Source organism: Dasypus novemcinctus, chromosome 4, assembly GCF_030445035.2.
Source record: "Dasypus novemcinctus isolate mDasNov1 chromosome 4, mDasNov1.1.hap2, whole genome shotgun sequence".
Taxonomy (NCBI): Eukaryota; Metazoa; Chordata; class Mammalia; order Cingulata; family Dasypodidae; genus Dasypus; species Dasypus novemcinctus.
The window spans coordinates 61564811-61588819 of NC_080676.1; the positions used below are offsets into that span (position 1 = coordinate 61564811).

General features: G+C 38.5%; 1 protein-coding gene across 1 annotated transcript; it reads left to right on the plus strand.

The window, feature by feature from the left end:
• The first annotated feature begins 1874 nt into the window (after window positions 1-1874).
• On the plus strand, window positions 1875-23805 carry DNAJB11 (DnaJ heat shock protein family (Hsp40) member B11). The gene is made up of 10 exons (XM_004473711.4): window positions 1875-2271; window positions 5001-5157; window positions 9481-9578; window positions 12564-12696; window positions 18686-18828; window positions 19718-19800; window positions 20375-20432; window positions 21955-22066; window positions 22495-22654; window positions 23351-23805. Exons 1-10 carry the CDS (start codon window positions 2204-2206, stop codon window positions 23413-23415), a joined length of 1077 nt encoding a protein of 358 aa, XP_004473768.1. The 5' UTR covers window positions 1875-2203; the 3' UTR covers window positions 23416-23805.
• The last annotated feature ends 204 nt before the right edge of the window (window positions 23806-24009 follow it).

The window sequence follows — 24009 nt, forward strand, 5'->3', positions numbered from 1 at the left end:
TGAACAGAACAGACCAGATTCATGATCTCATGGAACTGACGTGAGTGTGGGGATGTGGGGTCAGGGATGGAAACAAAATAGGGTGGTGTGAGAATAAGGGACTCAGTATGTGCTAATTTTGATTGGCTGGTCAGGGAAGTCCTTTAGGAGGTGGTGACATTTAATTGATATGAGTTGGGAAGGAGTCATCCATGTTATGATCTGAGGGAAGAGTGTTTCAGGTAGAGGGAACAGCTAGTACAAAGACCATAAGGTAGGAATGAGCTTCATGTATTCAAAAAAGAGAAAAGAAGCCAGTTTTGTTGGAAGTATCCTAGGTGAGAGTACAGATCATGTAAGGTTTTGTAAACGAGCGTAGGAAGAATTGGGATTTTATTCCAAGTGTAATGAAAGCCATTTGGAGTTTTTAAGCAGGGGAGTCACATCTTTTTTCTTCAAGTCAGTGTGTGTGTGTGTGTGTTTTTGTGTGCAGGAATGAACAATGAATGGTAAGATATTAACAGTGAAGGTAGGGACAATAGGAGTCCCTCATCATGTAACCGAGAGTTAAGAATTAACAAATGATTATGGTTACTAAATCATTATATAGATGCCATTTTCCTTTCTAGTATATTGTAGAATAGCCAAAAGTAAATACTTGAAATTACTAAAACTTGCTGAACTGGAATTCAGATGCCTTGATCTCTGATAATGATTGTTACACTGTATAATCTTTATCTGATGATTGCAGAAATGCTTGTGACTGACCCTCCTTTTGTACTACCCCTATTTGTGTCTTATGATCATTAGACAGCCCCTTAATGTTTACTAATAAAGGAACTGAGCCAGCCCCAACCCAGCTATTTATTAGCATAAACCTGCCTGTTTTTGGAAAATATAAAACTATCAGAATGACTGTAGATTGGGAAGACAGGTTTTAGGCCTTTAGGCCATCTGAGCTCCCTGCTATGATTTGGCAATAAACTCCTTATCTCTTTGAAATCTTGGTGTCTGGGGAATTGGTCTTTGAAGTGTGTTGGGCAGAAAAGAACTCCAGTTTTGCTCACTACCAATCAGGTGAGAGATGATGTTGACTTGGCTCTGCTTGATATGTAGAGCAGTGAACAGCAGATTCAGGATACAGTTTAAAGTTAAGATCTGGGTAAGTGATGCAGGAAAGGAATCAAAGAAGATTCCTTGAGTTTTGTGCTCACCAACTAGGAGGTGCATGTACTGAAATGATCAAAACTAGGTGAAAATGATTGGAGGCAATCAAATAGTTGTGCTCATATCTGTAATAAGTTATTATTCATTGATTGTTTACTCTGTGCCTGACGCTGTGCTAGACAATTTACAGATTTCCTCACATTAAAAATCCAACAAATCCCTAGTTCTGTTGATAAAGTAGCTTAGGCTCATCTCACCACTAATAAGTGTTGGAAGCCTGCTCTGAACCTAAATCTGTCTGCTTCCACCAAAGATGTTCTCCTTAGGCACCATGGCCTCTTCTCTGTAAAATAGTCATTTTCCCATGGGGTTGTTTGGAAATTTTAAAATAAGGTCTCAAGCAATGCGACCGACGTACAGTTGCGGAGGATTAGCTGTCCCGCCCATTTTGCTTTTACCTCTCCGCCCCGCTTCCGGCATTAAGCTCAATATGAATGAAATTCCGAGACTTGTACCCTAGATAAAACCTTCCTCCTACAATTGGTCGGTGCTGGAGGAGGCGCCTCGTGATTGGTGGAGTATCCGAAGAGCCGAGCCGCAGGAATTGCTCGTGCTTCCTTTGGCACCCAGCTACCCCTTCTCTTTACGTAATTTTCTACCACTCTCTGCAGTCGGGACTGAGAGGTTTCCTGAGACGGCGCGACCGTCTGACGTTCCCTCGTCTAATTGGTGGGGAGCTGCGGCTGCAGTTCTGAAGCGTAACTGGCCGCCTGCGCCGCATCGGAGGTGAAGTGTACTGTTCTGATTGGCTCCGAGGCGCCGGCCGCGTGTGATGTCCCCAGCAGCGATTGGCTGTTGCCTGCAAGGGGCTACTCACTGGGACTCGGGACTCCCGGGAAGTGGACCAGCAGAGGAGGGGGCAAGCTAGCTGTTCCCCGGGTCCAAGTAGGATACCCCGCAGTTGAGGCGGCCTCAGGGCCCGGTGGGCTCGCGAGCCGACGTGACCACGGAGGAGACTGTGGAGAGTGCGTGAGACTCGGGCTGGGACGGAGAAACTATGGCCCCGCAGAACCTGAGCACCTTCTGCCTGTTGCTGCTGTACCTCATCGGGGCCGTGATCGCCGGGTGAGGGACAGGCATCCGCGAGCACGGGGCCCTTGAGACAGCCTTATTAGGGAAGATTGGGGGTAGAGGAGAGAGAAGCGGCATTTCCAGGCTAAAGGGATGGAGAGGGGCAATATTGTCGAGAAGGGGTTAGGTGGAGGAATGTGTAGTGCGGTCCAGGCTACTGGGACGGAGAGAAGAGCCGTGGGTGACATGAGTTAGAGTGGCTTAGTTCAGAGGCCTTATAAAGCTAAATTTGCCCAAGAGAGTGAAAATTGGGTGCAGTGCCAAACACAGCATTTGCCGGGTGGGGGTCGGGGTGGGCTGAGGAGAAGAAAGTGGTTGTGAGCTGAAGCATTAAGTGTCACGCAGAGCTGGGGGAAAGAAGAGGCACCTGATTGTAATGAAAGAAGTGACCGTGCGGGGCTGTGCTGCTGTGCCCTCTTGAACTGGAGAGAAGATGAGGCATTGCTGAGCCTGTGACGAGGCATTGCTGAGCCTGTGACGAGGCATTGCTGAGCCTGTGACGAACCATTGGCGGGGGTGGGGGGTGTTACACTAAAGTGGGTGTGTTGTGATGTCAGACTTAGTGAGGAAGTGAGGGGAGCAGGTAAGGAAGCCATGCTGAGACTGGAGGAAACTGAATTGAAGAAGCAAGGCAGACCCTTTGGAGAACCCTTGTTTTCCCAGCTTCTTGAAATATTAAGCCTGAACTGTCATATTACTGTCTCTCCATGGTACCTTCTTGAGAAGCCAAATGGTATTATAAGCTGGAAGAGCAGTTCACCAACAGGTAGCAGACTGGGATTGTAGTTTACATTCCCCTTCCCCCACTAATGAATTATGGGTTCTTGAAGGTACCACCTAAATTCTCATCTGTAATATGTGGGTAATAATGTGCTATTAGTGTGAAGGGAGTGGGATCATGAACTCTTGAGGATCCTTCCAGCTTTTAAGATCCATGCTATAAGCCTGGTAAGCGCAGGATAAGATATGCCAGGCTCTTACTTTAGAAAGTGGTAAACAGGAGGATTTTAGCTTCAGACAATTTATACTTGCTTTAAGTGGGGAAGATACTACTTAGCAGAGCTTTGAAATTTCTAAGTGCTTGTATTCTCTTAAAAGTTTTTTTTCTGTGCATTTATGGTTAAGATTTTGTGGTCATTTTTTACTTGTGAAACTTCTTAAAATACTACAACATTTACTTCTCCAAGATAATGCTTTATTGTTTCATCTTAGTATGTTTTTACTAGTACTTTTTACAATTAAAGTAACAAGTACCCTAAGATGTTTAAATAAAATGTCAATATAAGTATTGTTAGTGCTGTAGCTTTAAGCTTCAGCTATTATGAAAAAGTCTCTAGGGAACTATAATGTTGATTCTGAGCTATACTCTAGCTGTCTTTTCCTTACATATTTCTGAACTCTTAATTAACCATATTAAGCATGTTCTAAACAAGTCCCATTCTTTATACAGTTAGCCTTTTTGTTATTAATTAAAGCAGTCCTTTCATTTATTTAGTTCTTATCACAAGAGATGTCAAGACTTTACAGGATTTTGTGAGGAGGTAAAAGCCCCATCTTAGCCCTTATGTAACCCCTGGTTATATAAGTGGGTGATAATTTTTTAAACCATTACATGAAATTATTATTTTTAATGTTCTGTTTTATGACCTGGATTTTGGTACCCCAATGCATTTTTCCTCCAATGTGTTTTTAAGTTACCATCACTACCACATCAGTGTCACTATTGTGAACAACTTTCCCATCTCCATTGTTGAAAGAAAGCATTTTGAGAATAACTTCTGGTGGCTTGAGTGACTGACAAAAGGTATAGATTCTTATTTATTTCATTCAACAAATACTGTTTTTTTCTGTGGGGAAGATACTGTCCCTCCCCTGGAAGTTTATTATAGTCTTATTCTACCTTCCCATGGCCTTTCTTGCAAAGATCCCCTTTAAAGTTAATTTGATTCCAGCATAGTCCATGGCAAGGAGGTTCATGGATCTCTACCTTATCTCCCACTCATGCCATTTGCATATTTCTGGATCCTGATTCATATAGACTGCTTGTCTGGGCTTCATCAGCTCCTTAATTAAGGCTTTACCCAGAAAAACTAATATAACTACTAGAAATGACTTCAAGATTTATATTTTCACTCTCTTTTTCTTTCAGCAGACACATCACAACTCATATATTCAAATGGGTGTTATATTGTCTTCTGAGTTATATAGTCTTTGGCTTAATCTCCGAAGTTAATGTCAGTTACTTCATCTTTAACATTCTAGCAATGGTGTTGCTAAAACATTTATGTGACATAATCTTTGTGAATAAGGAAAGTCATCCTTTAAGCCTGTTTGACTTTTGGGAAAAAAGGTCATTTGGAGTCAGTATAAGGAAATAAAAAGGAGAGTTAATTTGACTATATAATTATTGGCATAAAATAACATGCAGTCATCAAATAAGAAAGTGGTTTCTTGATGAAGGTAGTTCTAGAAATAGAGTAACACTAGTGTTTTTGAATAGTTCTAGTATTGCTGAAAAAGCCTCTCATTCTGGTTCTAGCAATATATAAGACTCATTAAAATTGTTGGTATGGTCTCTTTTTAGTCATTCTTTTTCGCATCTCTTCATTTTCCTAACCCTTCACTTAGACACAAACCTAAATGTAAAGAAAAAAACAACACTTTCAGTTTATAAAATGTAATGTGCAAATCTTTAATGATGTATCTTCTTTCTCCTAACCCAGGCGAGATTTCTACAAGATTCTGGGGGTGCCTCGAAGTGCTTCTATAAAGGATATTAAAAAAGCCTATAGGAAACTAGCCCTGCAGCTTCATCCAGATCGGAACCCTGATGATCCACGAGCCCAAGAGAAATTCCAGGATCTTGGTGCTGCTTATGAGGTAAGTCAGGAAAAAGGATAAAATGTCAATAAGACAAAAAGATAGAGAGCAGATCAGATAGCACAGAGAAACACCCCTTTCTTTCAGTCACTTCTGTTTAAAAATAAACATTAGGTAAATGTAATAGGAGGATTGATAATATATTGTAGTAGATCTCACTTTCATGTTAGTAGATGCCTTTTCCTATCTTTTTCATATTAGTATTTAGTAAAGAGAATAATGTTGATGAAGAATGAATGAAAGAGAAAGTGAAATGAATAGATTAATAAGTAGATTGAGGGAAACAGATGTGGCTCAAGCAATTGGGCTCCTTTCTACCATATAGGAGGTCCAGGGTTTGATACCCAGGGCTTCCTGGTGTAGGCAGGCTGGCCCACGTGGCGAGCTGGCCCACACAGAGTGCCGGCCTGCACACGGGTGCTGCCCCAAGCAGGAGTGCTGGCCAACGCAGAAAGCTGACACAGCAAGATGACACAACAAAAAGAGACACAGAGGAAAGACAATAAGAGACATAGAAGACCAGGTTGCTGAGGTGTTGCAAGAGAATGATTGCCTCTGTCCTACTCTGGAAGGTCCCAGAATTGGTTCCTGGAGCCACCTAATGAGAATGTAAGCAGACACAGAAGAACACACAGTGAATGGACACAGAGAGCATGCAATGGAGGGAGGGGGGAGAAATAAATAAACAAATCTTTTATAAAAAGTAGATTGATCTCTCAATCAATGGATCAGAACCAGAAATAGATAACAAAACCTTACTAAGGTTTGAAAACTCACATACCCATGGAGAATAGACAGCATACACAGCAGTATAAGATAAAATATGACAATGGATAGTATATCTCCATATTGGGAAACAATAGAAAATGATGGCTGTGACGAACTGGAGCCTTCTTACCCCATTTTAAGGGAGCAGCTGTCACTCAAGTTTATCCAGTTGTCGCTATATGGAAATGCAGACTTTGTTGCCAAATCATCTGATTTTTCAAGAGAAATTGTAAATACAGATTTTTATGTAAATCTTCCTGATTATAAAAATTTGTTTAGCTAATTCAATTTTTTAAAAATTCTTTTATGCAGGTAAGACAAAATGCAGCTGTAGTTTGAATTTGTAACTCTAAAGTCAAAACCCTTTAATGTGTAACATCTCCTTTAATCTTCACTAGGACACCATGAAATTCTGTAGAACTGGGCATATTCTTATTCCCAATTTTTCAAAAAGAAAAAAATGCATTTAACTCCAAAAGTCATAAAGCTAAAACATCTGAATTCAGATTAAATCCTATATAAGGAAGCTAGGAACAAATCTAAAAAACATTTTAGTATTAGAAAGAGCCCAAAAGGAAGGGGGTCCCAAGGCCTCCTGGACTAAAGAAGCTACTGGACTAAAAAAATGACTTTTATTTAGGTGAAACCTAAAGGTAATGGGCTCCTTCTTTCTTCTCTTCAAACATTCAGGGAGCCTATGGGACAGAAATTCTTAACCCAAGGCCAGTGGGTGAACTTGAAAGGGTTGATGGACCTTTTAAAATTATTTTAACATTTTGTTTCTTGTTGATATTATACCAGATTCCATATTTTGCACTTTTTCCCATGAATAGTCCCATTGTTTGCTAGGAATCCAATACTCAAAAATATTTTTCTAGGGAAGCTGTTGCTAAGAATTTACCATGCACTTTAAAGAATTTACCATGTTCTTTAATTGTGGCCTACATAGAGGTCTCTACATAGATAATTCATGGGACTACAGATTGTGAAACTCTGAGACCCTTTCTAGTCACTGGTTCAAGTTTTTATTCTTTGTATCATTCACGCTTGATTGTCTTTAGGCCTTAGGTAAATTTGTGTTCACAAATCAGAATCCCTGTACAATATGAAGAGTCTTTTGTGAATACAAATTTGTCTTTACTGAGCTGAGCTTACTTTACTGCTGGAATTTTAATTAGTTGAGACTGTTGCAACTAAGAATCAGTTTTCTTTATTTTCCTTCTTTTGAAAAATAAGATAGTTTCTAAGACCATGGAATAAAATTGCATGACTTAGAAGAAAAGTGAGAAGGAAGTAAATGAGAAAAGATCACTTTAAGAGTATTTTTGGGGAGTTATTACAGAAGTCTCTGAGATCCAAAGATAAACTGACTTAAAAATAGTGTTTGGGATTTTAAAATGGTGTTCTTTATAGATATAAATGCAGGAATTATTTCTTTGCTAAGACAGGACCAGAGAAGTAGACCTGAAAGTGAAAAAATTAAGAAATTCAGATAACCTCATAATAAGAGTTTCTGTTTTTTTTTTTTTAAGTTAACTCTGCCCATTTCTGCTACCCTGAAGTACCTATTTTCTAAGGGTGATTGCCAAAACTTCCCCTTTTCTGACCTTCTGTTTTTGGTCATTGTGGCTTTAGTCAAGGACTATGGTAATTTCTGGACAAACCCATTCAGTCTTTCCTTTAAGAATACCCAGTATTAAGCCAGTGCTCAGTAAATTTTTTGTTGAATAAATAATTGTGGGTGAAAAGATGAGATGTGGGAAATGTGTGTTTGGAGGGCTGAGGCTGGGCTGAGTTTTGAAAGATAAGGAATCAGAAACAGATTTGGAATACTGCCTATAAAAATGCTATCACCTTTCAATTATCACTTAATGGACCATCCACTTACCACTTCTAGTTATATTTTGGTTCATTGATGTATCAGTCTTATAAATAGCAAGTATTCACCTTTTTAAAAAATGCTCACTCTCATGCACACTTAGTTTCTATTTATCCCTCAAGTTTTTGCCATGGTTCCTTACACGTTTGAGACCCTGAAATATGTTTTATTTTTATTTATTTTTTTTTTAATTTATTTTTATTTATTTAATTCCCCTCCCCTCCCCCGGTTGTCTGTTTTCTGTGTCTGTTTGCTGCGTCTTGTTTCTTTGTCCGCTTCCGTTGTCGTCAGCGGCATGGGAAGTGTGGGCGGCGCCATTCCTGGCAGGCTGCTCCCTCCTTCGCGCTGGGCGGCTTTCCTTATGGGTGCACTCCTTGCGCGTGGGGCTCCCCTACGCGGGGGGACACCCCCGTGTGGCACGGCACTCCTTGCGCGCATCAGCACTGCGCATGGGCCAGCTCCACACTGGTCAAGGAGGCCCGGGGCTTGAACCGCGGACCTCCCTTGTGGTAGACGGATGCCCTAACCACTGGGCCAAAGTCCGTTTCCCCTGAAATATGTTTTAAATATGTCGATCAGTTCTTCTTTTTCATTTGCTGAGTCAGCAAGCCCTATCTTCTTCCACCCTTTCTGTTCCTGGCCAGTATGACTATGGACTTGAAGTAACTTTCTCCTTAAGTCTTCTAAATAGGGGTTTATGAATATCAAAGGAAGATTGTAAAACTCTTTAGTTTTCAAAGGTATATTTATGCATATACTTGAGGTTGCTTTGAATATAAGGGAAGCTTTTTTCTCCTAACATGTTGAGGGCAAATCATGATGTATATGGAAGTTTGTTTTGTTTTTTAATATTTTGCTATATAAAAATATACTCATGGAGTGGACTCAACGTTAAAACATACAGTTTTGACTGGGTATATAAATAGTTTCCCAAAACCATTAAGCATCATAAATTCTTCTCACACTGTAAAATGGACCTTGAGCAGCTTTTATAAAGTTGTATTCTTTGTTACATGGTCAGCAGTTCAAACTCAGGGGGTTACTAATTTAAACATAAAAAGCAGACAATATTCTTCCACAAATGAATTTCTACATACACCGAAAGAAGAAAAAGGGAGTTTGAATATATAGCATTTTTGACCTTTCTGGAGGACCTGTGGTCTGAGTCTCCTAACTTGCCCATCTCATCTGTGTGTGTGGCCTTAGCTTGGAGGGTAGAGCTATTTTTAAGGCTGTCCTAATCTTCCGTCACTAATAATGATCCCTCGTAGTCATATCCTAGTTTATAGGTTAGAGAGGTCATCTAGCATGGTAGTTAAGAGTATAAGCACTGAAGTCGAACTTCATGGAAAGTAAACCTGAGGGCATCATACCTGTTACCTCCCTCACCTTCACAGCCACACTGCTAATCTCAGATAGACATTTTAAGTGACTAGGTCAGTTCTAAGAAATATAGATTGAGAACATGAATTGAGTTGCAGAAGTTATAAAATGAACAATGTATCAATCCTATTAGAGAAAATGACTTTCTAAACATTCCTTAATACCATACATAATGAAAACTAAAGTCCGTAAAACTATCAGTCACAGTATCAGAATAGAAAAACATAAATATGAATATATCTTAACTGAACTTAGCAGCTCACGATCTCTTCTCCACTGGTTTTTATCCCCAGGTTCTGTCAGATAGTGAGAAACGGAAACAATACGATACGTACGGTGAAGAGGGATTAAAAGATGGTCATCAGAGCTCTCATGGAGACATTTTTTCACAGTAAGTAATTTACCCATCTGCAAATTATGAGTGTCTAGGAGAGGATCACATGGTGATTATTAAAAGAATTTTCCCCCCTTCCTTGCTCAGAAGGTTTTTTTGTTTTGTTTTTTGTTTTTGTTTTGGTTCTTGCCAAGAGACATCAATTTCTTTAATGGACAAAATGCAGGACAAATTTTATGTGAAACTTAACATTTTTTGTTCCAAAAGAAAAACTAACCAATAATAGGGAAATGCACTTTGGGTGAAAGTAGGTATGAAAATTAAATATACTACAAAAGAAAAAAATGCCTGGAAATTATAGGCTTTTCAGGAACATTGATTTCCCTTCCCTATTGTCACATCCTTTCCCTCGTTATGATTCCAGATAGTTCCTTAATTTTAGTATGATTCATGTCTTCTGTAGATGAGCCTTACAAGCCAAGTTGGGCTCACTGATTTACAAACCCTTCTCTTATTCCACTCTATATAAATTATGGTACATTTACACCACAGTGATGGGTTCATCTCATGGGCTTTACAAATGACATCTGTCACATGACATTAATGTGAGCAGTTTGCTTAAATAGAGAAAAGACAAACTTATTGGTATATAATATAAAATATACATTCAGTATCCAGAGTCATGTGCATGCTAATTTGATTTCTCCTATAATATTCAATTGGTAGATAACATTAAATATCCTTAGATGATGTGGCTTTGAGAAACCTTCCCAAGTCAACAGTTTATCTTATTTATAACCTGTCCACGTTAGCCTGGGTTTTTGCAATCAAGTGGCATCAGGGTTACACTTTGGAATTATTCATAATCATAAGATTGATTAATTTTTTAAAGTAGTTTTGTTGAGATATATTCACATACCATACAATCTATCCAAAGTATACAATCAATGACTTTTAGTACAATCACAGTGTTGTGCACTCATCACCACAAAAAATCTTAGAACAATTTCATTACTCCAAAAAGAAAAACTCCATACTGCTAGCAGTCACCTCTAAATCCATCTGTCCTTCCCCAGCTCTATATAACCACTAATCTATTTCCATCTTAATAAACTGATTGATATTTACATTTATATAAATGGAATCATACGATATGTAATACATTGTCCCTGTTTCTTTCACTTAGCATATATGTAATTTTTTGCCTGATATTAACATCTTTAACACTATATATTCAGTTTCAAAGAAAAAGTCTTATATATGCAATATTACCCATATTCATATTTTACATGAGGTTTTACTATGCTGTACTGTCCCATATTACAATTTTTAGCTTTCCTTCTAGCACTATACATGACCATAGACTTTCCCTTTCAACCTCTGTCATACACCTATTGCTAGTTACAAACACTATGTTGTGTTTTCACATTTTAGATTAACAAGCAACCCTTTTACCCATTCAGCACACATTAACCCTTAGCTTTCCATTCTTTAACCTTGTTCTATTTTTTGGTGACCTATATTCTAGTTATTAAATCCATGAGTTTACACAATATATTTAGTTCAAAATAGTGCAATCAAAAGCATTTGTTCTTTTTTGTCTGGCTTGCTTCACTCAACATAATGTCTTCCATGTTTATCCACGGTGTCGTATGCTTCACAACTTCATTTCTTCCTATAGCTCAATAATATTCTGTCATGTGTATACACCAAAATTTATCCATTTATCAGGTGATGGACACCTGCGTTGGTTCCACCTTTTGGAAATTGTGAATAAAGCCACTGTGAACACTGGTGTGCAGATGTCAGTTCCTGACACTGCTCTCAGTTCTTCTGGGTCGAATTAACCTTGACAGTTTTTCAGGGGGATATATGAAAAATATATAGCACTATCTCTGAAAGCTAGTTAATCCTTATGTCCTTGCTGTTTCAGAATCTGCAAACTATTTAATGAGCATAATCATCGTTGTAAGCAGACAGAGAAAGAAATTCATACTCTCATACCCAGAACTGCTTCTCTTTCTGGGTATATACCTAGTACTGGTATTGCCAGATCTCTTGTAAGCAGCATATAGATGGCTCATGTTTTTTTATCCATTCTGTTAGCCTGTATCATTTGAATAGGGAGTTTAATCCATTCATATTCAATGAAATTATTGTAAATGCATTACTTATTTCCACCATTTTATTCTTGGTTTTCAGGAGGATATATAAAAAATATATAGCACTATCTCTGAAAGCTAGTTAATCCTTATCTCCTTGCTGTTTCAGAATCTGCAAACTATTTAATGAGCATAGTCATCCTTGTAAGCAGACAGAGAAAGAAATTCATACTCTCATACCCAGAACTGCTTATCTTTCATCTTTTTCAGGAAGAAAGGGATGATTATGAAAACCTGAACTTTTATTTAGGGTTTAGGGAACCCATTCACCAGGGTTGGTGGTGAGTTATATAGTTGTCATCTTCACTATATTAATATATGAGGCTTCCTGATAATACAACAATTAATATTAAAATTAGAATATCTACACAGTTAAAGGTTACTGTTTCTATACATCTCAAAGTGATGCTTTTGTTATTATAAAACTTAATTTTGGTCTTATAGAGGCCAGAACCTCCTTTACCATAAGGACTAGAATATTACTAAGACTGTTTCTTTTTTGGTGGTTCGATTATGTACCCAGTATTTTTATACAGAGCAGTAGCTTCTTTCACCATGGTTAGCTTCTCAATAAGTCCATCATATCCATATTTTCCTCAGTATTATCCCAGATCATTATTTCATTGGCTGAACCCAGTGTTGAATTTGTTGGCAAACATTTAGAACCATATTATATTAAAAAGTAATTTTTTGCATGGTGGGAGCAAAATAGTTGCAGTATAGTTGATATTGTATAAATTTAAAATTTTATGTGACTCTAGTGTATTAAAAATATCTTTCAGTTTGGTAAAACACAAAATTTATCAATGTAAAAGAAACTCAATAATCACAAGATATGAACTCTGATTTCTTTTCCTGATGATTTTACAATTATCTACAGCTTCTTTGGAGATTTTGGTTTCATGTTTGGAGGAACTCCACGTCAACAAGACAGAAATATTCCAAGAGGAAGTGATATTATTGTAGATCTAGAAGTTACTTTGGAAGAAGTGTATGCAGGAAATTTTGTGGAAGTAAGTTCAAACAATGTAACTATTCATATTGACTCCCAGAATTTGTTCTTTTGACCAAAAAAAGAGGTTTCTGAGTACTTTCACTGTCTTCTAGGGGGTGGGGGAAATGACCAGGGCACAGAATTGGACTCATCATAATCCTTGAATTATGATACATATTGTCATTGTTTCATGAACTCGCCACCCAGCCCAAGAATAAATAAAGCAATACCATCCACCTATGCTACTTCCCTATTCCATTCCCCTGCCTCTCTTCCCAAGTAACTATTATCCTGAATTTTGAATTTTATCTTTACTGTTCCCCTGCCATTCTTGTTTGTGTTTATTTATTATATATATACCTGAATAATATATTATTTATTTTCATTGGTTTTGTCTTTGTAAAAATGGAACTCACCATGCATTGTCTTTTGGACCTGTTTTGTTTTTTCACTCATTGTTATGTTACTAGGATCCATCTGTGTTGTTTCTTGTAGCTGTAATTTTGATGAATAAAATTTCTGTATGGTAATATATCTTAATTTATCGATAGGCATTTAGGTTATTTTCAGTTTTTTCAACTCCAAACAGTGCTTCTCTGTACATTTTTGTACATATATCTCGGTACCGATAGCAAGAATTTCTCTTGGTTGAGTTTCTACCTAGGAGTAGCTTGATGAGTAATATGAACAAGTGTTCAGCTTTACAAGATAGTACCATATTGAGTTGTTTTGTTTTGTTTTGTTTGAGGTACCAGGGCCAAGGATTGAACCCTGGGCATCGTAAGTGGGGAAGGTGGTACTCAACCTCCAAGCCATATTGGCTCCCCTAAGCTGGTTTTTTCTTTTGTTTCCTTGTTGTTTGTCTTTGTTTTTAGGAGATACTGGGAACCAAACTCAGTATCTTCCATGTGGGAAGCAGGTGCTCAACTGCTTGAGCCACATCTGCTCCCACTGTATTGCTTTCCTAAGTGATTGTGCCGGCAATTTATAAGAGATCATATAGATCTGTGACCTCTCTAACACCTGGAATTATAGACTTCTTAATTTTTGTCCACTCAGTGGTGATGAAGTGGTGCCTCATTGTGGTCTTGATTTGCATTTTCTTGGTTACTAAGTAAGATAAACATCTCTTCATAAGTTTATTGGCCATATTTGTTTCGTGTTATGTGAAATACCTGTTTATGTCTGTTGCCCATTTTTTATTGGATTGTTTGTCTTTTCTCTGTTGATTTTTTTTGAGAGCAAAAAAAGTGTTCTTGCTATTATTCCTCTCAGCTATATGTGATGCAGATATATCTTGCCAGTTTGTAATTTGTCTTTTCGTTATAGTTTTCCTTAAATGAATAGAAGTCATTATTTTGAAGTAGTCATATTTAGGAATCTTTTCTTAATTTATTTCTTTATCCTACCTACTTTCTTCTGGAAAAGTGTCTCATTCTGGTATTCTAACTCACTAGTTCGATCTTCAGCTACGTCCATTCTAATAATATCCTGCCTGCTGCAGTTTTATTTCAACTTATATTTTAATGCATAACATTTCTTCCTTATTATTTTGTTACTTTTATTCTATTTTATAAATGTTTTTCCTTATCTCCTTAAGTGTTATCATGCTTTTAAATTTTAATGTGCTCTCTAATACATTTGCTTAAAATATATATGTTACCCAGCTTGTTGTCTTTGGGGATAGGGAATGGTATGGGTTGTTGACTCCTCAGGTTTCTAGTTATTTTGACTTGTGAACCCATATTCCCTCTGTGGTCCTTCACAACTCTCAGCCTATTGGAGTGAGCCCTTGCCCAATGTTTTATTTGTTTACATGTTTTCTTGGGGTTTTGTTTTATTTTGGTGTCTGGATGAGTGTAGATCCATGAGAAAATTCTAAATCTCTTAAATCTTATTGAAGTGTTGGTGAGAAATAGGAAGGGGCCTTAGCAAACCCTTGAGGCCTGACTGGCCTGGTATACTGTTGACCTGTCTAGGTGAAGACAAACAGATATTGACTACCTGAATGAACAGGTATGCTTAAAAAGGCAGAACAAAGATCAATAACTGTATACTCTCTGGTATTTATTGGAATCTGGGCTGGTAATGTACTGAGTTTAGGAACTATAGGATGTTGGGGAATGGCATGGTTCATTGGACTTTTTCACAGGGATTATAGAGTGTTAACAAATGCTAGTGCAAGGAATAATGAGACCCTTGTTTATTAATTCCTCAACAATAGGAGTTAGGCCATTTATTGCATCAGCCTTAATAGGGTATTGGACAATTTAGGTAAAGGTTTGGAAGGGTCAGTTTGCATTTTTATAGGATCAACAGTTTTGATGTGAGCATTTATTTCTCAAAGATTTTGGTACTCCTAAAAGTAGATGATCAGAGGAGTCCAAATTAGCTAAAAGTTTTTCAGGAGTGAAGCTTAGCTGGGCTTGTGCTATGCATTTAGGCACTGGGTGATCTGAAATTTCTAACATTATTCCCTGTGGTGTGAAATGTAATTTACAAATCCACATTGTGAGTAGACCTCTTCCCAAAAGATATGCTGGAGATATCTGTCAAAGCAAAAATGAATGTTCATTGTTTAATGGCCCTATTTTTAAGAGGTTTGGAAAATGGAACCTTTTTGATTTGATTGGTTAAACCCACCACTGATATTATTTCATTACTCCTGGGAAGAGGTTGTGAAGGTTTTATTGTTGACCAGGTGGCTCTTGTGTCAATTAGTAAAGAACAAGGTTTTCATTAACCAACAAGTGGTTTCTTCCTATGACATCAATGGAAGTAAAAGGAGCAACCTGTCAATTCTCTCCTCACGGTCCCATCAGCAGGCAAGCTAGGGCTGTGTCTTTTGCTTTAATTGGGAGGAGTGCATTTTCCAAGGCCATTGTTGTCCAAATAATGGAAGGTATTTTTTATCAAATAAAGGCCTGGATTGTTCAAGACGGGTTTTATCATTTGATGCCTGTAATTGTTGAAGCTTTAGCACTGTCAGCTTTCTAGCATGGTGAGCATGTTTATGCGCTAATGTTCTTTTAAAATGTTCAGCTAGATGTTGGAGTTCTGATACAGAGGCAATATTCCATTCTAATTTATGCTTTTTTATTTGATCACTTAGTTTGGGTTTTAGACCATTCACAAAATGACTATAGAAAGCACTGTTCTTGTAATTCCATTTATTTTTGAGTCCTGGATATTGGCTTAAGATGTTTTCTCATCTTTCCAGTTAGTCTTCTACTAATTCATTCCTTTTTTTATTTGCAAGATTCATCCAGTCTATTTTTGTGGGAAAGACCTTGGGTATTTTTTCTAATAAGGACTACGTGACTTTATGATCTTTTTCAATTCCATCCTTAGTAGCATGCTGGGCAGGGTCTTTTAAATCCTCATCAGGATTTTTCTCTTCACTGAGTTCCATCCATTTTTTAGCTTCCATTGGACCCACTGACATGAACTATTAATAGTTGATTTATAAGTCTCGGAGCCCTGGGTCATATACCCAATTAGGATTTTGAATTTTTCTATAAATTTAATCTGATCTTCTTTGGGGTTCAAGAAATCCTTTATAATGAGTTGAAATTCAGCCCTGGTCCAGGCTTTAAAAATTCAGCTGGTATGCCAGTCTCAGGAGATGGTCTAATTTGGGGGAGCAACTTATTTTCAGGTTCTGAAGAATCATGTCGAAAGGGGAAAAGGGTAAAGGGGGTCTTAGGGTCCATAAGGGGGGCACTAGGACTAGAGACAGGGTTTTTAAATGTTTCCTTTACATGCTTTAAAGAATCTTTTAAAGAGGTTATTTTAGAATCATTTTGCCTTTTAGAAGCTTCTGAATACCAATTTTTAAAAATGCTCCCCTGTCCCTTTGTGGAGACCAGGAATCTCTCTTTTCAATATAGCATATTGCACGTGTGCTATATTAGTTAGTTCAGATGTTCCCCAAAGTGGCCATTGCAAACTCAAGTTATCCTTGGTAAGATTTACCCATTTATCTAAAAACAAACATGAATTTGGGGCCATAGTGAGAAAACAGGCAGCAAACGTATGCCAGAGAAGAGAGATTTAGACAGAGAAGAGCCCATGTTCAAACAAAGGGTCTGAACAAGAAAATTATATAGGGGTCCCACAAATAGAAAAGCTGCTGTCTTAAAGTGTATGGGAACCTCTATACTCTACCTACACAAACTAACTAGATACTTACCAATAACACAACTGGACCAGACCAAACCAAACCAAAATCAAGTCTAATGATAAACCTGAAGTGCTTTATGCAAAGTAAGTGGAACTCAGATCTGGGAAGAACATATTCCTTGCATTCTGCAGGAAGCAGGAAGACAGCAGATACAAAGGGTTCCATAAGTACCAACACTTGGTCACTGCCATGGGGATCACAAGGGGGTCTTCTCGGGATTATACTTCTGACACCAGAAACTTTTAGATGAAACTGAGTCACCAATAATAAACAGTAATCAATAATGTGGATTTATTGAAAGAGAAACATTGAACAGGGGGATGTCAAATCAAAGTAACTCTCAAAGGGTTAGTAAGTTACATTGGCTTATAAAGGCAATTAGGGAATTTCCAAAGAGAAAGCAACAATAATTAGTTGACATTTACTTCCTTATTAAAAGGACCCACTTTTATAAGGCAGAGTGGGGAATTATCATAAATTGGTTATGATATACTTATTTATTTCTGGTAGGTTATCTCTGTGGAACCAAAACCAGCTTATTTCCAACTGTTGCTAAAACTGCAAATTTTGCAGGATATGTTCTTCTCCATCCCCTCCCCCCCAGAAAGCCCCACTTTTATTTTTAACTTTTGAAAAATGTCCTTGTCACATCTGAGAAAGGGGGTCACTCCCAGCACTGCTAAGGCAGGCAGCTGTCTTATTTTTACTTAGCAATGTTTAGAGCATTGCCTGGCACACATTAAGTGCTCTAAACTATTGTTTCTGTTAGGATTTATTCTGTTGCTTGGGCTAATGTAACTTCCACATACTTAGGAGGATCAGAGTATTTGATTGCAAGCCAACTTGAAAGAGATGGTTGTGTCTCTTCTTCTGTATTAAGAGTATCTGACTTGAGATAGCACTGGAAAACAGTCCTAGACTGAGGTGCCTGAAACAAGGAGGTGTTCATTAGGTTAATCATAGGATTGGGTGGTAATCACATCCAGCTTTTGAAGGTTGATTATTCTTCAGGGATCATGCTTTATCACAGCTCAGATTTCTTTTTCTTTTTGTTTTTTTAAAGATTTATTTGTTTATTGCCCCCATCCCCCTCTATGTCTGCTCTCTGTGTCCATTTGCTGTGTGTTCTTCTGTGTCTACTTGTCTTCTCTTTAGGCAGCACCAGGAACTGATCCTGGGACCTTCTGGAGTGGAAGAGAGGTGCTCAATCTCTTGCTCCACCTCAGCTCCCTGGTCTGCTGTGTCTCTTATTGTCTTTCCTCTATGTCTTTTTTTGTTGGATCATCTTGCTGTGCCAGCTCTCCACTCGGGCCAGCTTGCCGCATGGGCCAGCACTCCTGTGTGGGCCAGCACTCCTGTGTGGGCCAGCATTCCGCGCAAGCCATCTTGCCTTCACCAGAAGATCCTGGGAATTGAACCATGGACCTCCTATATGGTAGACGGGAGCCCAATTGCTTGAGCCACATCCGCTTTGCCAGATTTCTGAACTCCTTTAACTTAGTAGCATTTAGTTGTGAAACAGAAATGCTGATATCATACATAATATTTTGGGGTTCTTTTCTTTCTTACTCTCCTCCATCTCTCTTTTTCCAACTTTAGAATTTGAATCATTTTAAGAATTTGGTTGCTTCATTACTATACTGGGGCTTGTGACTCCTTCAAGAGGAGGCATAGATTGCCAGAAAGGGGAAAGTTCCAGCCCTGGCAAGTGCGGAGAACCTGATGGGTTGAGGGAACTAAAGGCTGAGAACCGTCTTGATGTCCCTGGGCCAAAGTTCAAACCTGCGGCATCTGTCCCACCTGATGTTGTTTATGCACCTTTTAGGTAGTTAGAAACAAACCTGTGGCAAGGCAGGCACCTGGCAAACGGAAATGCAACTGCCGGCAAGAGATGCGAACTACCCAGCTAGGCCCAGGGCGCTTCCAAATGACCCAGGAGGTGGTCTGTGATGAGTGCCCTAATGTCAAGTAAGTGAAAGCACCTTCTTTGTTCTATCAAGAAGCACTAATAATCTAATGTATCTAATAAGATGTTGGTCCACACTTAAAATTTTTTTTCCTTTCCTCTCTCTTTCATGTTCTGGGATAGAGCAAAGAATTTCTGAAACTGCTTTTTCTAAATATCTCTTATGTTTCTGAACTAGTAGGCAGCACCCTTTGTTTCTAAATATGCGTAACACATGTTGATGTTGCATTTTCTTCCTACTTGGAGTATTTAAGCCATCAATTGTCCACCTGACATTTCAGATTAGAGAATTCATATTTGCTGATTATGTTGTTAAACAAACTAAAAGAAAAGCACAACTATTTAATTGTTCTTTAGCACTGGAAAAGGTTTTAAACATCTTGGTGACTGAATATTTTTCTCTGTTGATGTTTGATCCATTCCATGTGCTCAATTCTGACACCATGTGCCTCAAATGTAGGCTCAGCTATTGCTTTATCTGTCTTTTCAGAACTCATAACTGCCAGTCGTATATACACATGTAAACAAGTATGTATCAGAACTAGATTAGTATTTGTGGGGTCACACAAAAAAAATACCAGATAGAATAAAATCTCCTGCTAGATTCCTGGTAACATGATCCTGGCCTTCTCAGGTCAAGTTTGTGTGTGCAAATAGTTTTCTCTGGTACTGATTACATAGTTCAGAATAATCAGTCTGCTGCAGGTTTTTTGGAGGCATCTGTGGGTGATGATATAATTTTTGCATGTAGAAGCTATAAATGTATATCAGATAGCTTTGCCAAGTAGAAGTAAGAGGTAGACTTCTAAGCAAAAGCTCTGATAGAATAACTATTTGTGTCTGGGGTTTGCTTCATATTTTCATTTCTTTCTGTTTCAATTTTTTTCTCAGACTAGTGAATGAAGAACGAACACTGGAGGTAGAAATAGAACCTGGGGTGAGAGATGGCATGGAATACCCGTTTATTGGAGAAGGTAAAATATTAATGTTTTATTAGAACTTTCTGCTTTCTGCTTGTTTGTGAATACCACCCATTCTCTCCCACATCACACCCCATGTCTTAATGGCCACATAGTAAGTGCATATACAATTCTCAACACTCTTCAGTTTTAGGATACAGAAAGTCTTTCTAGAACATCGTGATTGATCACCTTAAGTAGTAGCATTACCCTTTATTCTTCTAATATCTTATCCAAAAGTTGCTATCAAGTAGCCTACGTCATATAAAATTTTAACTCATAAAAGAAGAGTAAATTTAAAACTAAAGAAAAAATTTTTTAATATTTTTAAGATCTCAAGTTCAGGAAAGCACTGAATCATTCTTTTTTTAGGAAGTAGGTGAAGTTATTTATTGCTGTGCCTAAAGCACAGGTGATCACTTATAGTCTGAAACTTGATATGACCAGGCAGAGACACTGCCCTCACAGGTAGACATAACAGAGTCAGTGCCCAAGGTAGTGACTTTAAAAAATTGTCTCTCAATTGCCAAATAGATTTGTGGTGTTTGACTTGTGTGCCTTATGGTATGTCATAATCTGTTCTAACTAGGTGAGCCGCATGTGGATGGGGAACCTGGTGACTTACGGTTCAGAATCAAGGTTGTCAAGTAAGTAATCTACTTATTAAGGCCTTGCTTTTCAGATGAGTCAGAGGATATAGATATAACCACTGAAGCATTTCCAGACCTTTTTTTCTGTTTCATATCTTTAATACCCTAAACCTTTATTGTAACTATACAACAATACTGAAAGTTTAACTTTTTATAAATTTTGGGTTATAAAATTTTAGGTTGAAGCCTAGAATTGAGTTCCAGTTATTTATTGATTTAGGACCTACAAATTCAAAAGATGTTGAAACAAACATGATAAGACAAGTTAGAAGTTGGAAGACAGAGGCAAACAAAGTATAGGGAGTCAAGAAGATCCGCAATTTTAACTGAGGAAATATGGTACCATACAAGAAGGGAGACTTTTCCATAGAAAGGTCCTTCTATTATATATATGCAGCTTCCATGCAGAAAGAGATTATCTCCCTTTGTGGGCTTCTCTTCAGCATGAAGTGCTGCTTAGATAATAATTTTCCCTAGGACTTAAGCATCAGATACCTCTGTACCTAAGAGTTCATTGAAACAGGGTTCCCACCTTAATAAGAGGGAGGTAGGCCCCTACTGCTTAGGACTTTTCCTTCACTGCACCCTTGAAAATCTCAGTGATCTTTCCCTCAGCTTTTCTCACCTATGTTGTCTTTCTCATCACTCCCTAGAAAAACTAGAACATATATTTTCCTGAATAAACCTGGCACCTTCTCGACTCCTTGTCTTTGCCGGAATTCCCTCTTGCCCTATCCCCACTCTCTCTCCCTGGTCCCTACCTTATCCACATATCTAGGGCCAATATGCCCTTGCAAGCTTAGCTCAGGTAACCACTCCCACAGACCCATTCCTCATACCTGCTGTCCATCTCTCTTGATCTCCACTGTCAGAAGTTATCTTCCACTCTTCTGTAATCTAATTACTTATATTTTTATTTACATGCTTTGGCTTCTGCTAATTTTAAGTCCTTAAGAGTAGGGTTTAATAAGACTATACAGGGAAACGGACTTGGCCCAGTGGTTAGGGCATCCGTCTACCACATGGGAGGTCCGCAGTTCAAACCCTGGGCCTCCTTGACCTGTGTGGAGCTGGCCCATGCACAGTGCTGATGCGCGCAAGGAGTGCGGTGCCACGCAGGGGTGTCCCCCGCGTGGGGGAGTCCCACGCGCAAGGAGTGCGCCCGTAAGGAGAGCCGCCCAGCGGGAAAGAAAGTGCAGACTTCCGAGGAATGGCGCCGCCCACACTTCCTGTGCCACTGACGACAACAGAAGCAGACAAAAGAAACAAGACGCAGCAAATAGACACAGAGAACAGACAACCGGGAGGGGGGGGATTAAATAAATAAATAAATCTTTTTTTAAAAAAATAAGACTATACAGCTTTATAAGCTCAATTACTACTATGCACAAAAGAGTGTCTCATAAATGTTTATTGTTTGAAAGTGGTGTTCATCTTTTTCCAGATTTTTCCTAAAGTCTGTTTGAACTTTTTACAAAGGAATATGGAAATCAGTGCTTTTTATCTTGTTCTGTTTTAGACATCTAATATTTGAAAGGAGAGGGGATGACTTATATACAAATGTGACAATCTCACTAGTTGAGTCTCTGGTTGGCTTTGAGATGGATATTACTCACTTGGATGGTCACAAGGTAAACAAAACAATGTTCCTATGTCCTGTCCTTTTAAAGCCTTAATTGTGGGCAGTTTTAAGATTATTTCAGTTGCCTCAATCTTTTGGAACCACTATTCTGCTTTCTGTCCTTACTCGACTGCTTTATGCTTGGCAATAACAGTGCCACAGACCTTCAGCTATTCAGATTGCACAGCCTTTGGCAGTTTCCTTTCTTACAGTCTCCGCTGGAAAAAGCCTTGCCTTTTTAATTGTTTGTGTGTTTGATTTTAATTTGAAAACCTTCTCTTTCTTTGACTCACATTGCCCTAATGATGTTTCTCTTTTCCTTCCATCCTTTCTTCTTTGCTGAGTGTGTAACACTAGCTTTGTGCATCAGTGCTCACTAGACGCTGTGGATGTGCTTTGGGAGTATGAGGCCTGCTCCAGTTCTCTTTTGTGTTCCAGGTACATATTTCCCGGGATAAGATTACCAGGCCAGGAGCCAAGCTATGGAAGAAAGGGGAAGGGCTCCCCAATTTTGACAACAACAATATCAAGGGCTCTTTGATAATCACTTTTGATGTGGATTTTCCAAAAGAACAATTAACAGAGGAAGCAAGAGAAGGTGCGAGATATAATGAGTGTATGTGTGAGTGTGCATGAGTGTTGTATATACGTGTGAGAAAATGGCAAGCAGTAAAAAAGTTCGCTCCAAAGCCATCCGCAGTTAACACTTGTGAACACAAGCATAGGCATCAGCACACCCTTCTGTGTAAAGGCCACACTGAAAATCCTTTGTCTCTGTATTAGAAAAGGCTATGGAAGCTGGGATTTGGAATGTAGCAGATGATGGGCCGTATGGGTGGATGTGAACAGAATCACTTATAACAAATTAGCTGGACTAAACTAAAAGAAAAGATGAGGTATCTGTTAGGAAGATTAGAAGTTTAGGGGTGATGTGCTGGTTGAGAAGAGTGAGAGAAAGGGGAGTGGTAAAAGGTAAAAACTGAAAAGGGGACAAAGAAGCAGGAATGGAATATAGCTGAAGAGCTTTCTTTCCATTTTGAAGGCCTCCGCTCATTTCTAATTCATAGAATTATTTGATATGTGTGCATGAGAGACTGAGAGGAAAGAGACAAAGGATCATCTTGGATGTACGTTTGCCTGTGGGGATATCCCCATACGATGAACTTGGAGATTAGTAATTGTTACTGGTTGGTTTAATTCTGATTTGTGGAGTCATCAGGTCTCTGAGCCTCCACATGAAACATGCTCTTTAAACATTTTTGTTAATGGAGTTGTTTGTTCATTCTTCCTTCAGGTATCAAACAGCTACTGAAACAAGGACCAGTGCAAAAAGTATACAATGGACTGCAAGGATATTAAGAATGAATAAATTTGGACTTCGTTTAAAATAAGTGAATCAGCGATATTTATTATCTGCAGGGGGTTTTTTGAGTGTATGTTTTGTTTTTATTTTCAATATGCAAGTTTGACTTTTTTTTTCTTCTTCTAATGATCGTCATGAAATGAATAAGAGGGTTGAAGAATTTGTCCATTTGCATTCAGAAAAGAATGACCAGCAAAAGGCTTAATAATACCTCTCCCTTTGGAGTTTTAATGTCTGGTGCTGCCCGCGTTTCAAGAATTAAAGCCTCAAGAGGACTCCAGAAGCAAGAGAAACACCATAGAGAGGGTTGAAGTTAATTGTTAGCTATTTCATTCAAAATGCCAACTGGAGAAATCTCTTTTTAAATACATTTTGTTGTTACTTTTTCTTGACTCCTCTTTCTTGTTGGTTTAGCTATATGGTTGTCTCTTTCATCTCCATTTTGGTTATTTTCCCTTGATTGCCCTCTTTGATGCCTGAAGGTTGTTTGGGGTGCCCTCCTCCCATGAAGCAAGGTGGGCCCACAAGCATGCAAAAGAATAATGAAAATCTGGTCCCCATACTCAATTAAGCACACATTTCATTTTCTA

What these genes read in the sequence shown, in the direction of transcription:
- DNAJB11 (XM_004473711.4), top strand. Translation starts at nt 2,204, where the DNA reads ATGGCCCCGCAGAACCTGAGCACCTTCTGCCTGTTGCTGCTGTACCTC. An exon ending in ATGCAGGAAATTTTGTGGAA is followed by an intron (nt 12,697 to 18,685) that starts GTAAGTTCAAAC and finishes TGCACCTTTTAG; the next exon opens with GTAGTTAGAAACAAACCTGT. An exon ending in AACAGAGGAAGCAAGAGAAG is followed by an intron (nt 22,655 to 23,350) that starts GTGCGAGATATA and finishes TTCTTCCTTCAG; the next exon opens with GTATCAAACAGCTACTGAAA.